Raw genomic sequence first — 17,058 nt, forward strand, 5'->3', positions numbered from 1 at the left:
TATAATGAAGGAAGGTTGAAGCAAATCTGAGGTCTGCCTGAGGCTTAAAGAAGTATCTGGTTAATTGCTGGTTAAAATTGAATCAATCAAATATGGAACATGGACTTTAATAAAAAGCTGTCAAGGGTTTACTTGCCTTATACAGCTAACTCTGAAATCCTGCGCTGGGAGACCGTGTAGTTTAATAATTTCCTCAGTTTAAAATATACGACTACTAACTTTTTTGGTTTATGCCAACATTTTCTGTAAAGTGAACAATTTTACAGCATGGTGGTGTAACTGGTAGTGTATAGCCTGTGTTTTGCGGAAAATGGCACAAGGTTTCATTTTGAGAAAATAAACCAAAACTGTCACATTAGCATGTTGAGGATTGATCATCCTGTTGTGCCAATCAACAGTGAAATGCCTTAAGGGTATTATGCAGATGAGTTCCAGATGCACGAACAGCTGTCTGTATGCAACACATCAATCAGACTGTGTGAAGCTGCTAAACACTTGAACTATTTTATATTAAAGCTTTGTCAATTATACTAGCTGCAATCTTTGTGCTCTTTTGATCAGCTGAAGGGCACCACACACTAAAGCAGAGAGAATTCCCCAACTAATCACCTCTATTGTCTATCTGCTACTGTGACTAACTCAAACCACCACAACACCGGAACCGTCTTCAAGCTTCTGGACAGTAATGAAAATATCAGATGGTGGAAGCCGGTTCCTGCAAAGCTACTTTGATTTAGATAGGATGTCCTGCCACAAGACACAGAGATACAACTGGGAAAGGATGAGATGGTGTGGGCTCTGGGACACACACTCTGTGTACACACAGATACACAGAGCTCATGAAGATGTAGGAACCTTCACCACCTGTTTAAAGTTGTCAGTCATCTGGTGTGATTTAACTTTTTCACCTTTTCCCGGATGAAAAGTCTGGGAACCAGACCATGGCAAAGTAGTTGGGTTCCTCTAAACCTCAGAGATCAAAGCTAGCTCTGCTTACTGACTCCAGCTCCTGTGTATGTGGTCGGGTGTAAGTGCAACATGGAGAATTAGAGCCTCTCCATCAAGTTTACCTCTCTGTAAACCGCAACAGAACTGAAGACAGATGTTGACATAACGATATTACTAAAAACCATAACAAAACTCGTACCGAGAAAATCCTTCAATATAGCAGTTGTGTAGTAAAGGCTTCACAGTGTATTACATATCATCATAAACAAATCAAAAACATTACCAAAAGTTACAAGGTACATGGTGGGTTACTTACATATCAATTTAGAATTAAATTGGAATGTGACTTGTGAAAAAATGCATTTCTTTTTAACCGTCATACTGGTTTATTATCATTATCAAGTTTCTCATAACTTCTCACACATATTTACTAAAATGTAAAGTAAGTATTTTTTTACCATGTCTTTTCTTAAACTATCTAAAACAATTAAAGATTGTGGATTGCATCACTTAATAACTTTAAAACCAATTCATCAACAGGCCCTCATCATTCCTTTATATCCACCTTCATCATAATCCATGATTCTACCACTAGAGGGCTCCGTGCTTGAAATTACATATTTCCCTACAACAGCTTTACCTGACACATTTATGCAATATAGCAACCATCCCAGGCTGTTCTTATAAATAAAAAAGCCTGTGTTTGCCAACCGATGCCATGTAACACTGATCCAATATAAAGGCATTTCCTACAGGCTTTGAGGTTTGCTGTGGTACACACCTACATTATGAGGGACTGGGCTTCTCACTTTGACATGAAACTTCCTCTGTGATGCAATTTTAATAAACAACAGTGGTTTGTTTGGCATAAAAACAAGAAAGGCCACCAAGACTAAACAAAGATACAGTCACTGTATGTATCTACTCTTTAAAATGTCAAAGAGTTTTCCCATCACAACTTCCACAAGTCCAGGAAATCATTACGTCGCCAGAGTAGAGGCAAATCAATTAATGGCTTGATGGAAAAATAAGTGGAAGCTATTTTCATAATCTATTTATCGTTTCAATCATTTTTCAAGCAAAAATAGATAAAAAAGCCAAACCTTTTCACTTCCCTCTGCTTTTCTGTGTGTAATACCACAGTATTTCTTTGTGTTTTGGACTTTAGGTCAGACAAAACAAAACTTCAAAAGACGTCAAAATGGATGCTGGGATGGACATTTTTTCACTATTGTTGGACATTTCATAATCATAGAAATAGTCTGCAGATTTAATCAATAAGAAAAATAATATTTACTTGCAGCACAATACCGCAGTCTAATAAAATCAAATTTCATGCTGTGATTTGCAGATATTGAACGATGGGCATATTTCGGTCAGCTGCTTTTCTTCAACTGTATTAGTATTTCTACCGCATTGAGGACTGTGGCTGCATGTTTTGTAAACCAAAGAGACAGGACTTTGTTTACTGAAGAAGACATGATAGCTTAGCTCTTTCTTTCCAGGCAGATTAACATTAAAACATTTCAGATAAATATCAACTCTTCTTCATCCTCCTCCTCCTCACTGTTTTGTTGTTTCAATAAAATGTGACCCATTTGGACAACAATGCCAGAAACAGAAGAGGTACCGTGCAAGTCAGAGAAAGTTAATCTCTTACAACATTAGATTGACAATCCTCTAACTCATTAAATATTAACAAGCAGTGACCTGCCAATAAAAAGCCTTCACCCAATGGTGTCAACATCAATGCAGTGTAGATTCAAGATTCAAGAATCAAGATTATTTTTTTTATTGTCACTCCAAAAACACTTTTGGAAGTGCAATGTAGAACTTTATGTTGCATCAGACCACCATAAAAACAAACATAAAAAACCACTCAGCAGTTAAAAAAATGCAATTATAAATAATGTTAAAGGATGATATATAAATAAGACAGCTAGCATCTTAAAAGTATGAGAAATGTAGAGATACACATGTATATCCCACACATACCCATACATATACACATACTGTATGTAAGTACAACAAATAATGCTACAACTGGAGTTCTAACTATTTCTTGCTTTTCTGTGCCCATTTTGTTTTGCTTCAACTCTGATATCATTACGTTGATACGTTTTACTAGTACTTACAGTCAGAAGCTTTCAGATTAAACAGTGTGAATACTAGTGTCACGATATCAGACGATATGCATACTGCATATACTGGTAACCAGAGCAGGGTCGGGTCAGCCCTCTCAAGGGCTTATGAGCAACCTGAATCTCTGGAGATTGAAGGACGTGGAGGAGGGGAGGGATAGAGAGATCAGCAGCAAGAGAAATCCTCTAAGGATCATCTGCAAACCTTTTACCATGGCCAAACAACACGCCAAGATTAACATCATAAAGGAATGATGTTACAAGTGTAGCAGAGTGTCACTTTACAAACAAACAAACAGTCAAATGAGTATATGAGCACAGACTATTCTGAAGTAAACCCTGAAGTCAATGAGTACTGCTTTAGTTTGTGAAATCCAGCATGATGACAGAGGACCCTTAGGAAAATTAGAACGTCTCTCACACTATGCTATTTGCGTCTTTAGGAAGGTGTAATTACGGACCCTAACAACCGCAACAAAACCAAAGAAACAGACTAAAAGTAGAACTATGATTCAGTATGTATAAAACGGAGCCTGTAATGGTGCGTAATCCCTTCCAGATGTGTGAATCTAGGAGGAGTGCAGCTTAAATGTCAATTTATCTCCACTAAACGAGACTCTCTTGCAGTGAACGCGCATGTGTGTGAATGATTGACATAGTAATAATAATAAATTTAATTTGTAGTGCACTTTATAATTACGCAAATCGCAAAGTGCTACATGACAAAACAGGTTAGCCCTAAAAATAAAAACACATGAAAAATAAAAATGAAATGAACAAAAACAATAAGGAAAAGGGCAAGAGTTCTCCTAAAAAGGTGGGTTTTAAGGCCGCGTTTAAAAGCATCCACAGCCTGTGGTGTCCTCAGGTGGTCAGAGAGAGCATTCCACAGACTGAGAGCAGCTGTGCAAAAAGCCCGAGCTCCCATTGTACGGAGCTTTGTCCTGGGAGGTTTCAGGAGAAACGCTGAGGCAGATCGGAGCATGTGTGTAGGTCACTGCACATGCATGTTCCTGCAGCAGATAGAGACAGAGTAAGACTAAGTGAAAGAATCCAATGTTCAGCTTTTAAAGCTGTATCACAGTATTCTGTTCTTTCTGGATGACCTGATTCAAAGCGGTTTACTCTTGCAGGCAGGGTGGAGACGACAGTCAGCAGCAGCACGGCCTGCTCCAACACAAGTAGTTCTACGACATGTTTATGTTAAAAAATATAAAAAGCCTTTGATAGACTGTTTATTTTAACTACAAGTTAAAAGTGTTCTCATTTCCACACACTGATGTCATTTTCTATTTCTATTTCATTAATCCACAACTGTCACTTAGTTTGGCGAGACGCACATTTACATTTGAGCGGTTGACAGTGAAGGGGAAGCTGATCAGAGACGGCAAGTGAATTACATTGTACTGCCGAATTTGAAAATACATATATAAGGCTTTTAATTTTTACCGATTGCTTGCTTTTGTTTGCCGTAATGCGGTAATTCATGTGTGATACCATTATGTGTTTTTTTTCATTTAGTTGGCTGTGCCACATAAGAGATGTTTTGTAATGCAAGTGTTTAACTAAATAAAAGAAAATATTCAGTTAAGTGGAGATAGGTAGATCTTCATTGGAACATCAGTAAAAAAGTATTTCTTTTGAAAGGGAGTTTCTTGTTATATCCCCATTAATCAATCACAGCTATTCATGCACATCATAACAATGCAAAGTCAAATACAGATGAGACTGTTCAAGCAGGTCTCATTACACTCGCTCTCATTGTCCAGGGTTCAGTTGTGTTTTATGCAAATCAAACATTTGTACAGTAATATATCTTTCAGAGGTCATGGTTGTTCTGATTATCATTCAACATGCCGCTCCTACTACGTCCATTTCCACACATTTAACTGACAGAACATGAGTAATTGAAACTGGTCAATCGATTTGAAGAAATAGCAGTTATATAGCATATAAATAACTAGAGTGAAGTAAGCTCAATACTGTACACGCGTTACTTCCACATTGCATATCCACACATGTAACTATAGTCACGTGAAAAGCTTATAAACAAACCCTGGTAGATGAACTAAAGAGGTTGTTGTATCACAATACAAGGTTTTAACCTGAACATTATGTTATTCATCACCAACAATGTAAATATTACAGCTAAATGTCACATTTTTATTAAATTCCCTGTCACATATTGGATGCACACATAAACATTCAAATACCGGAGAAGTTAACATTTTCAATTATTTACCAGTTTACATATCTCCCCTTTTGTGTTGGAACTAATCCTAATAACAAATATTTGATAATTTGAGATAAACAACCCAACAGGCACACACAGTCTGGTAAAGAATCTCTCAATATGATTTGTGATGAGTTCACTGGCATCGTATTTTTTTGCTGAAAATGCCCATTACACCGTATCCAAGGAGGAAGGGTGCTCTGCAAAAGGTGTTTGTGATAATGGGCAAAAAGACAAGAAGGAACTTTAACTCAGCTGGTTTCAAACTCCTATAGTTTAATAATACAGGATGTATGTGCCCAACAGGCCATGCATTTGCTACAAATCTGCCACCCTTACAAAAGAAATGGTATATACTATGGCATATATTAAAAAGCTTATTTATCAACTGTTACAGCATTTGAGTGTTCTCTGGTGAAATAGATACTATTATTAATAATTATCTTAAATAACGGACTTTGTTTGAGGATCAAGGAGTGGCTGCATGTCCTCGCCAAAAGAACAAAACCAAAGGTGCATTCAGGCGGGCCGTGTTAAAGCACTTAAAGTCTGACATTTTTAAGTTTACAACCAGGAAGTTGGTAAATGCTGGTAGCAAACTTAGCCTACATGGTAACTGAGTTGAAAGTACGAGTTGTGCTGTCTGTTATGTACTTCATTTAAACACATAATGGTTTTGTTTTGTTTCTGGGCTGCAATGCAACACTGAAGAAAACGAGAGGACAAGATTGTATTTTTCAGACTCAAGAAAAAAAGGGAATGTGCTGAGGCAAAACATGTTTGTCATTTCACATTTGAGCCATGTGATAGTTATGCACTTTTCTATGTAATTACTGCTTTCACCGAGCTTCATGACGCACACGTCTCTGTTTAGGACTCTGGTAAAGATGAAACATGATGCATGTGAACTCCATGAGAGAAAAACATGCTGTGTTTTAGAAACCCTGTGGGCTCTCCATGCTTAACACTGATAATGTAACCGGCATGCAGTGGAGGAGTACTGTATGTCTTCATGAACCAGTTCAGGCATCATATCCACTCTCTTATATCAACTGAAGCATTCCTTTAAAGCTGAGGTCATTACATACACGCTGACACTACCTAAAATACCCACTGACTACAGCTTCTGTTCTGACGCCTCATTTATAAAACGTATGCGTAAGCACGAATGAAGACGTACGCAGTTCCACACACAAGAATTGGGATTAATAAAAACAAACTTGACGGGAAAATGTGCAGTCCTCCACAGACACTGATCCAGGCGTACAGCAGATGGATTAAACACGTGAAACTGTGTGAAGCTGTGTGAAACTGAGACCATTGTGTAAAATAAACTGAAATATTGCCTCTCATTGATTATATGATGAATTCACATAACCTTTTTTACAATTAATATCCTACACAAACACCTGTTTTATCGATCTGTGGTGAAAAACAGACAAAATAAAACAAGTTACTATAGTAAATTTCAAATGAAGATATATTTGCAGGAAAAAAAACTCAAATGTTCTGTAATTATATTGGCATTTTATGGAATTTATTCTCACGAATAATACAATAAACAGGACAAATAATGTTTATACTGATTCGGTTTCTGATACCTCCATCTGGCAGAGCACATCGTTTTAATATGATCATCATTCAATTCAATTTATTTATATAGCGCTAAATCACAACAACAGTTATCTCACAGCGCTTTTCAGAAAAGAGCAGGTCTAGACCGTACTCTGTGATGTTATTCACAGAAACCCAACAGTTCCCACTAAGAGCAAGCACTAGGCGACAGAGGCAAGGAAAAACTTCCTTTTAAGAGGCAGAAACCTCGAGCAGAACCATGGCTCAGGGTGGGCGGTCATCTGCCTCGACCGGTTGGGGTGAGAGAGAGAGAGAGAGAGAGAGACACAGACAGACAGACAGAGAGAGACATGGAGAATTGTGGCAGAGGTGGCAGAACATGGAGGCAGCATGTGACTCCAACCACAGACCCAGAGCCAGAAACACCTGCAGGAAGCGATAGGAGGAGAGAGGGGAGGGACGAGAGAGCACAAGACTCCAGGAAAGGGAAGAAGTTGAGTTAGTGACATGCAGTAATGGAATAAGGTTGCATACAGATGGAGAGAAGGAGGAGGAGAGAGGTGCTCAGTGCATCATGGGAAGTCCCCCAGCAACCTAGGCCTATAGCAGCGTAACTAAGGGATGGTTCATTATCATTTACAGTATTATAGTGTTTTATATAACGTTTATTTTTATGGCTTTAGATCGTTTTATTTGTTTTTATTGTAGGTCTAAAGTATGTTTTAACAATTGTGAAAGGTGCAATAGAAAGTTTTACTGATTTCATGCTCCTTGCGTAGAACCATTTGTTATTTACAATTAGATTAATTCTGACACCTTTAGCTTTTTAGGTACAATCAAATTGATAGGTAGCAAAAGGCATGCCATGCGTAAAGATGCACAATGGCTAGCTTTGCAGTGTTGGAAGATGTGGCAAATGGAGACCGACAGCAAGAAGACTTGCTGGCAAACGAGGATGAGTGGCCTCAAAGCCGGTTCAGACTGCCTCAAGCTGTCCTGTTGCATCTCTGTGCTGTTTTGGGCCCAGCGTGTCAGAGGAGCACCGCGCCGTGCCTTTCCCACAGGGGCTTAGCGCAAAATTCTGGGCCTTGTAGAGAGGCATTTTCTATGGCCCCTCCCCGCATCCACATCTATTCATTGTAGCATCTTTTTGGGCCCTCCTTACATGAGGGCTCTGGGTACTCAGTCCCCTTTTTCCTCCCAGTCCGACGCCCCTGCTGTCCCACTTCAAGAGGGGTGTCCTCTTTCTCGGCATAGTGCTAGTCTTTTATTTTTGCGGCAACTTTAATATCGCACCATTTCTTTTTAATTTGGGCCTTGTTCCAACCTCATAAGACTTTGGCATTAGCTTTCTTGGCATTAGAAATGCCCAGAGTGTGTCCTCCAAACATATTTTCCTCTTTTCCACCTCTCTAACAAAAACTACAACTTCACATTAAGGGAAAGTCCTTTGCTTTGTTTTCCTCTTTTTTAATTGAAAATTAATTTAGGTCGTTTCACTTACTATTTTAATTATGGGCGTGACATGAAGCCGCCAGGGCTGCGGCACATTTAGAGTCAATTGTGATATATAAAAAGGGAATCTGGCATTGAACGTGTGTGCCACAGTTTTATAAATCTGAATATTTCTGTGCTCACATCCTTTGTATTGTCCGTACGCCACTTCTGACCTAAATTCCCTTCTATAAAAGAAGCCCCTGGTCTCAAATGTTAAAGAGTACTGGATTTCTTTGTTGAATGGACACCCTCGTAGACTGTGATGGATATGTTTAACTATTTTATGATATATTTAGACAACCAAATGTGACTGATCAAGAAAATAATTTGGAGATTAATCGGTAATGAAAAAAAGTGCCGTAACAATACTTACATTTTGACACCAATACTAAAATTATCTATTTGACACCTTTAAGAAATATGAGCACATTTTTTTATTAAAAAAAGGAAGCCAACCCTCTAAGCAGCTGCAAGACCTTTGCATGGATAAAATACAGTCTATTTAGTCCAGTCTATATTTCAATCAGGAACTATCTGATCCAACAGTAAGTAAACATGATTACACATCTGACCAGACATTTGATGCCATTTTTTGCTTTGGATATTCTGCGTTACATGCACATAAGGTTTGATGCCCAGCCCACATACAGTATAATAATAAGAGGGAAAAAAACACTGGTAGATGGCTACAGGCCACAATGAATGTCGCTGGAGTATTATATCCCCAGTACTGATGGTGGTTTCTTGTTACCCATCTGGTCCGTGCTCTATTCCAACCTCATTGTTACAACACCTGAGGCAAAGCCTCTGAATTACAGTCGTTTGTTCAAGCGTAAATGCCACAAGCTGCTTGTGTGTTTTGTCACTGCTCTTTTACTGGTATGCTGCCATTGTTATCAGTGTTAGCAAGTCACTCCATCAAGACCAAAGTAAAAGTCCAATGTATTAACAAGTGTGTAAACAAACATGTGCAACACATGCAAACAAGGCTATTTTAACAGTTCATTTAAAGACATCCACACGGTTTGTTGCAATATCAAACTCGTGGTGTCACTGTTTGTGCCCGCTAAGGGTTAACATCTGAAAAGATAAGAACACACAAACCCCACATAGAATGTGCATACATCACAAAAAGAAAATCAAAACATACAAAGTGCTCATAAAGGGATGGTGGATGTGAAAGTAAAGGTAAAAAGCAGAGGGTCCAGATAGAGAAGGAGGAGAGACAGCTGCAGCATTCATGTCACACGCTGTTGACAAGCCTTTCAGGGATATACTTGTGCAATTGGCTGCGCTAAATAAAGACGGACAAAATCTTCATACTTAGGAAAATATAATGGACTTACATTCTGGGACAAGCACATCACAGAAGAGATCTGTGTCTACAAAACCGTCCCATCCTCTAGATGTGTAAGCCTTTTTAACGGTGCACAAAGACCAAACACAAAGTCAGTGACATAGCTTAGTTAAATCTTTACGTAACAGAGTCAATTATAATGGAGCTAGGGATTTGAATCACAATTAGTTGGTCAAGAGAAACTTTAATTCAGAAGGTGTAGGGTTGTATTTTTCTGTTCAATAAGAAAAATAGGTGTATGAATTTTTCCTTTCTTGACAACTCTACTAGTGAAATGACAAAAAAGTAAGTCAAAGCACAAATAAAACACACATCAGCAGGACAGACGCTTACTATCCTGAAGGTGTGAATGATTTAACAGATCACTAATCACTATTCCACCCTGTCCCCAAGGAGTGAGGAGGGTGATAAGGAAAAGCAAGAAGTAACCTGAGAGAAAGGGTGAAACAGGAATAAAATGGAGAATTTGATGATGTTTCATCAGGGTGTACCAGTGAACGCCACCTCTCAGGAATGCCTGGCATCCAGCAGGCTACACTGATTCCCTCTGGCTGGGTTCAATTGAAGGCAAGATCTGAGGCAACCAAGGGCCATTTGTCCCAGAGATTAGACCCAACCAAACCTACCTGTAATCAGAGCATCATAAACCACCAGACCTTTTCAGTGCTGGAGGGGTTTCTGGTTCACTTAAAAAAGGTAAAAAACTCCCAATGCCAAAAAGGCCTTCAAAGTTGTAAAACACAGTTTTGTTCAGACTTGTTTTTTTTTGTTTTTTTTTAAGTATTTTAGTCTCAAATTGACATACTGTAATTAGCTCTACTTTAAACCAAGTGTCTCTTTTATATGACCTGATACACAACCTTTGCACCTTTAGAGGCACACCACTGTTATGTTAAATCCAATCCAATTCAATCCAACTTTATTAGTAAAGCACATTTAAAAACAACCAGGTTGACCAAAGTGCTGGACATTAAAATTATCATAAATACGCAAATAACAAAACAAACATTTAAAACAAATAACAGACTAAAAAAATAAAATGCATAATACAACTCTTAAGCAGATTTAAAGGCCGATGAATAAAAGTGAGTTTTAAGTCGTGATTTAAAAATCTGAGGCTAGGCGCCAATCTGACATGCAGAGGCAAGTCATTCCAAAGCCTTGGGGCCACAACTGAGAACGCTCGATCTCCTCTATTTTTGAGCCGCGTTATAGGGACAACAAGGAGTAGCTGGTCAGCTGACCTTAATGACTTCAGAGAAGTGTGCGGTTTCAGTAAGTCAGCGATATACGCTGGGGCTCTACCATAAAACAAACAACAGGATCTTAAAATGTATTCTGAAGCAAACCGGTAGCCAATGAAGCAATGAGCATTTTGAACCATTTGTAATCTGGACAGGGAAGCCTAGTTAATACCCACATATAAAGCATTACAGTAATCCGGGCGAGTTGTAATAAAAGCATGTATAACCCTCTCAAAATCAGTGAAAGATAAAAAATGGCTTCAGTTTGGTATCCAGCCTGAGTTGAAAGAAACTGCTTCTGTAGTTAAAACTCACTATCCATTTTAACACCAAGGTTAGTCGCCGTGGACTTGACATAGGGTGTCAGGGTACCCAGGTCCGGTTGGGAGGCGCCAAGAGCACTACTGCTCATTAAAATACAGTGAAGAGACAAAACCTTTCACCTGTGAGATGATGATTACAGATAGGAGCTACACTGGTGAGTCAAAGTCTTGATATGTCTAAAAGTACTTCCTTGTTGCACTTTAAACTCTGAATTATGCCAGCCATACCGTAAATCTATTCATCATTCACGTGGGCTTCTGTAAACACGTGGAGAGAGCAGGTTGCTGTGGTGATGCTGTAGGTGAGCAGGAACAACAGGAGAGAGCGGTTCCGTTCAAACAGTTTATAACAATAGTTGGATTTACTGAGGAGAGTCAGTCAAATGGACACTGTGTGTGTAAAGTTGACAGTGCCTTTTCCACTAACCGCGCGATAAATGAGAACGCCACCTGTAACCATGCTAAACGTACGCAACAACAAAATGCTTAAGAAGACACAAAAAATAAAAGTGCACGACAAAAACGTGAACTTTGCACTGAAAATCTAATATACATTTTCGTTGAAAGACCAAATCCTTATACATTTGTTGTGTAAATAACACTCTCTCTCACATCTCTGTCATCCCTTTACAATTTTTCAAGTGTGACTTAAAGAGCTTAATTAAAACCCAGACTCAAAACCACTGGAGTGTTATATATTCCACATTTTTCACCACAGGAGGGCCCAGACTTCTTTCAGGTGGTTTTCTTCTGCATTTTTCAAGGGAGCCACACACCTGTGAGGAGGGGGGGGTAGTATAACACAGTGACGACCTGCCTACCTGCACAAACCGAGACGGTTTCCAACTACAGCACTCAGGTGATGTGGCCTCCTGTAATACGACCCACAGCTGAGGGGAGGAGGGGAAGGGAGAGAGATGTGATCCATCCATGGCCGGTTCTGCATGGCAGCCCAGCGGACTGCGAGGCACAATGGAGGTCTTGTGAGCTACTCAGATAGAGGTATATCCCCGCTCCTTTAATTACGGACAAGGAGAGATCTGCTGACTCATGTAAGAAACTAATAACAAAACTCAAGACCTACTTTGGTGTTGTAGCAGTCTTTAGAAGTAGCATAAAAAGTGTTTCCATAAGAGTTCAGAATAATTAGAAAATGGTTAATGGATATTAGAAATCACCCATGGTGCAACACTGGTCGGATCATATGTCAAATAAACGCCTGTTCTGCAAACACAAAGCAGTGTTGGTGCTGAGCTCTTGTCCCAGGGGTTGAGACTTCAGCTCCAGCGGTCAAGCATTCACTGTGCAACCACTAATGGACATACAGTACACAAGAAAGAAACCACTGTTACATAACACAGTTAATGATTTCCCCAGAGACGGAGTTCTGAGCTCTTTCAAATATTGTGCGAGTGTGTGAACGGGGAGTGACCATGAGCGGGAGCGTGTGTCGAAAGAGACAGTTATGGTGAAATGTACAAATGCCCCAAAAAATGTTTTCAGTATTCACTCAGGCATCACATAACATCCAGATTTGGCCAACAAGAAGAACAACCCAAACTATGGACAGTATACACCCGAGACTCTGAGGGAAAAAAAGTTTAAATTAGTGGCTTCCTCTAGGAGTCTCTCAGACAGACGCAGATGCAGCAGACTGTGGGCAATGGGTCAAGCTCATCTAACACACAGGGAGCACTTCCAGAAATAAGCCCAGCTGCCCGTGAGTGGTGTCCTGCTCTCACAAACAAAGCATCCCTAAGTTAACCAATAGAACATTACTTTACGTGAAGAAGCAGAGATGGAACAATTGGTCGATTAATCGGTTAGTTGGAGAAAAATAGTGTAAAAGTACTGTGTGACACATTCTCAGGGTTCATCTTCTCAAATGGTAAGATTTGCTGCTTCTCTTTCTCATATCACACTGAACTGAATGTCTTTGGGTTTTGGACCGTTGGTCGGAAAAAACAAGATATGTGAAGACATCACCTTGGAAGGCTGGGAAGGTGAAATTGGCATTTTTATAGACCGATTTATCAATAATGAAAATAATTGTTAGTTGCTGCAGCTGAAATTGTACACTGCAGATGGGACACTACCATCAGCTGATGAAACAACAAGCCACACAAAAGGTGACAGTGGCTTTTAAAAGCTTCAGGAAAGAAAGTAAGGTATCAAGAGTTCACATGTCAAAGAACTGCCAGTCCAAAATGTTTGTTGTAGGTGTTGGGTATACACAAAGCTCTGGGGCTTGCAGTCTCTGACAGCGGCCTAATCTGTGACCCCGCAGGTCTGACCCAGAGTGGCTTTGGCAATGTTAGACAAACGAGGGCAGGAGGACTGTCAGGGCAGCTTCATGTCAAGGCCTGTGAAAACTCCAGGCTGCTGCGGAAGAGAAGATGAGCAGCAAGCAGCACCCTGCACGCTACTCTGTCCTACTTCACACACATCACCACTTTGCTCATAATGCTATGCCACATGGCAATTATAAAAACAACTTCCACTGGGACTTATTTGTGCATGGGTGTTAAACTGACACACACACACACACACACACACACACACACACACACCACACACGCACACAGCACTGTGTCCATTCCACATAATTAAAAGTCCAGTATGTTTTATGGCAGGAGTTTAAAGGTATACAACTAGGCTAAGTTAGACAAGCTGGTGTAACTGGTCCTAGTACAGCATCTTGCATGTTGAAGACACAATGCTATGGCATTCAGTCTAACTGCTTTAATTTAAAAAGGAAATGTGTATCTGTGTGTGATGTTGGACTGCAGTCACACACTGTACATCCTTCAAATCCCACACTTTGTCAAACCATCAAATATACACACCAGCACACAGTAATGGTCATGTTTCTCTTACCTTGGCGCACAGTTTTCAACCTGACGGGACCATTGCAGCACTTAATCACAGTTAAAATGTCATAGAGGGGTAATCCAGACACAGGTAGCCCTTCGACCTCCAGGAGCAGCTCCCCTTCGCAGAGTTTACCGTCCTGGTAAATCACAGCATCCTCCCTAACTTGCCCGATATACGGAAACTCTCCATTCTCAGCTCCGCCGCGCAGGTCCACATTCAGCTCCCCGGACGCGTCCCGGATAACCAGGCAGTCGTTCACTTTGGTGATCCAGTTGTTCTTCTTCTGAATGACTTTTGACATAATGACTCAGGTCGTAACTTAACCCGTTAGTTCCGCGGAATGGTGTTAAAACAAGCCGATGCATAGCACATAAATAGTCCCATCATGCAGAAAACTTCAGGGTGTTTGGGTGTCACTCCAAGTTGCAAAATTTTCACCCTTCTCCTAAGCCAAGACATGCTGCTCCCAGCGCGTGTAAATATCCCAGTGGATCAAAATCCAGTTTGTTGTTGCTTCGGTTGTTGTTTCCGCACCTTTTAACAACAACACGCGCTCTGATTCCTGGCTCTGGGATCTGATCCGCTCTCTTATCGCCAGTTTTACATTCAAAGACTCTTGTGCTCATTAATCTTCTAGTTCTGATCCCTGCTCTGTCGAGTTTTCCCCCTTTTTTAAACTTTCCATAGGGAACCATTCACTTATCCCGAGAGCAGGTAGGCTGTTCACACAGCCCGCGGCGCCTTTAAGCAGGTAACGCGACAAGTTCATCTTATTTGCTCCTGCACTGTGGATGGAAGAATAGTAGGGGAAAGTGGCGCATGCGTCCAGCTGCTACTCCACGAGGGAATCCTACCCGACCCCACACCTACCGGGTCCAAACTCCTCCCCGTACGCGTTCCCAAACCAATACTTAACGGATTACAACCATCTCCGCGTCTAATCCCAACAGGAGCTAGATTCATAAATAATGCAGCCAGCCGCACCACAGAAACCAGTTTTCTCTCTTAACACAGAGCGAGTTTATTGAGGTTGTTGGTTCAAACTTCAAACCAGCAGCAATGTGACACCAGAGGGGTTTTGTTTTTGTTTTTTTACTGGAAATTTTACAAATTCACAGCAAATGTTATAGTCATAGGTAAATATAGTTAATTTGGGGTCTAAACCTGGGGCTGTAGGAATGGTGGTAGCAAATCTACACAGAGTGCGTAGAATATGCAGAATACTACTCAGATCAAAGTCCACATATCCACCACTAGGTGGCGCTATAGCACAAAAAACATGTTTGGCCCTATAACTCCCAAACCGTGTATCACATATTCAGAAATCATATAGCCTTGTGTTCCCTGGATCCAACTGTATCTACTGACATAGGCCCCGCCCATTTCCGCCCAGACTTTTATGTGAAAAATTGCAATTTATTGAAAAGCTACTTTGCCGAGCTCGTCCTAGATTGTGCGACCGATCTTCATGAAACTTGGTAAATAGTATCTCCAGACAGACCCGACAAAAACTTATGAAAATATTTTTTACGGGATAAATATTTTGCATATTACGCACAAACAAATATGTGTAGATATCTATGAAAACACCAACTTTGCCATATCTGGACCAAAATTAAGGCTATCAATGTGAAACTTTAGATTCTTGTTTGCCATGACCCTTTGGAGGTCCCCCACACGTTTTACAAAGATTGGCCACTAGGGGGTGTTACAAGTGCCAAACGTTTGTATCTCATGAACGGCTCATCTGATTTTTTACAAAATTTGGAGGGAACCATCTAGGGCCACTCCTAAGGCAACCACTATAGTGGGGTACTGATTGGTCAAAGTGGGCGTGGCCTGTGCTCCATGGCCTATGAATCCAAATGTGGGCTCCCCACATTTGGATTCAACACTTACACTATTTTCAGTAAATTTAAATTAACAGGATAGATGTACAATGGGTCATGGACCTCACATACCAAAACTTACACATGTGGACCACTAGGTGGCACTATAATGTTTTATTGCCCCCATACATTACACATCGCACATTAGAAAACCTTACTTTCACGTGTTTCTTAAATGCGCTACACCAACTTTTTCTAACTCGTGCTAGTTTGTGCAACCGATCTGCATCTCCAGATGGACCAGACCAAAATTTTATGATCTCACTGCAGCACAAATATTCTAATTGCCCAATTTTTCCTAAAAAAAACATTCAATAAAAAATGTAATACTATCAAACTTGTACTTAAATGCATGGATCAACACAATGTAATTTAACTTACTTAAGTCTGTTTAAGGCCATTTTACTACTTTAAGCGCAATGCAATCAGACAAATCTATAATGCATGATATTCAAAAATGATTAGAGACACACCCTCTCACAAACTTATCGGAAACTTATACAATTTTCAATAGGTTTGTTGTTAAGTCTTTTTGACAAGCTCAGATATCGTTTGTGTTATTGTTTTATTTAGACTCTACATTTCCATTTCATTGATTTATTGCTGTTTGTAAGTGCATTGTCCTGAAGTTGCAAACCAAGCAGTTTTTCTTCCCTGTCCCTGAAACGTTCACATTTTGTAGGTCAAATAGGTTTTCCTCTGACAGCCCTAAAAAAAGGAAAACCAATTTTATTTTGGACAGTGAAAGGAACCCTTGTCCATGTCCGACAGTAACATAATGCAAATATCCGTGGCATCTGCAGTTTGGAAAAGAGTAAGGAGGGATCAGGTGAGAAACACATGCCACTGCAGGGGAAAACAGTCTGTCTGTGTTTCCTGCACTGTAACTGGCACTCACGGGCTGTAAGGGCAGTGGCCTGGATAGCAGTGCATAAAAGGCAGCTTTCCATCCCATTACATCTCAGTGTTGAGTGCTG

General features: G+C 40.1%; 1 protein-coding gene across 18 annotated transcripts in view; it reads right to left on the minus strand.

Moving 5' to 3' along the window:
• Window positions 1-15,000, minus strand: part of LOC116693150 (membrane-associated guanylate kinase, WW and PDZ domain-containing protein 1) — an 89,732-nt gene extending 74,732 nt beyond the window's left edge. For 7 of the 18 annotated variants that reach the window (XM_032521885.1, XM_032521889.1, XM_032521884.1 and 4 more), the window contains exon 1: window positions 14,196-14,997. In XM_032521885.1, coding sequence (XP_032377776.1) covers window positions 14,196-14,493 — 298 coding nt within the window. In that variant the 5' untranslated portion in view covers window positions 14,494-14,997. Of the gene's footprint in view, window positions 1-14,195 lie in introns of all 18 variants that reach the window. The other 11 variants (XM_032521893.1, XM_032521892.1, XM_032521894.1 and 8 more) reach the window with 4 other exon arrangements.
• Window positions 15,001-17,058: the final 2,058 nt, after the last annotated feature.

This window comes from Etheostoma spectabile, chromosome 7 (assembly GCF_008692095.1).
Source record: "Etheostoma spectabile isolate EspeVRDwgs_2016 chromosome 7, UIUC_Espe_1.0, whole genome shotgun sequence".
Taxonomy (NCBI): Eukaryota; Metazoa; Chordata; class Actinopteri; order Perciformes; family Percidae; genus Etheostoma; species Etheostoma spectabile.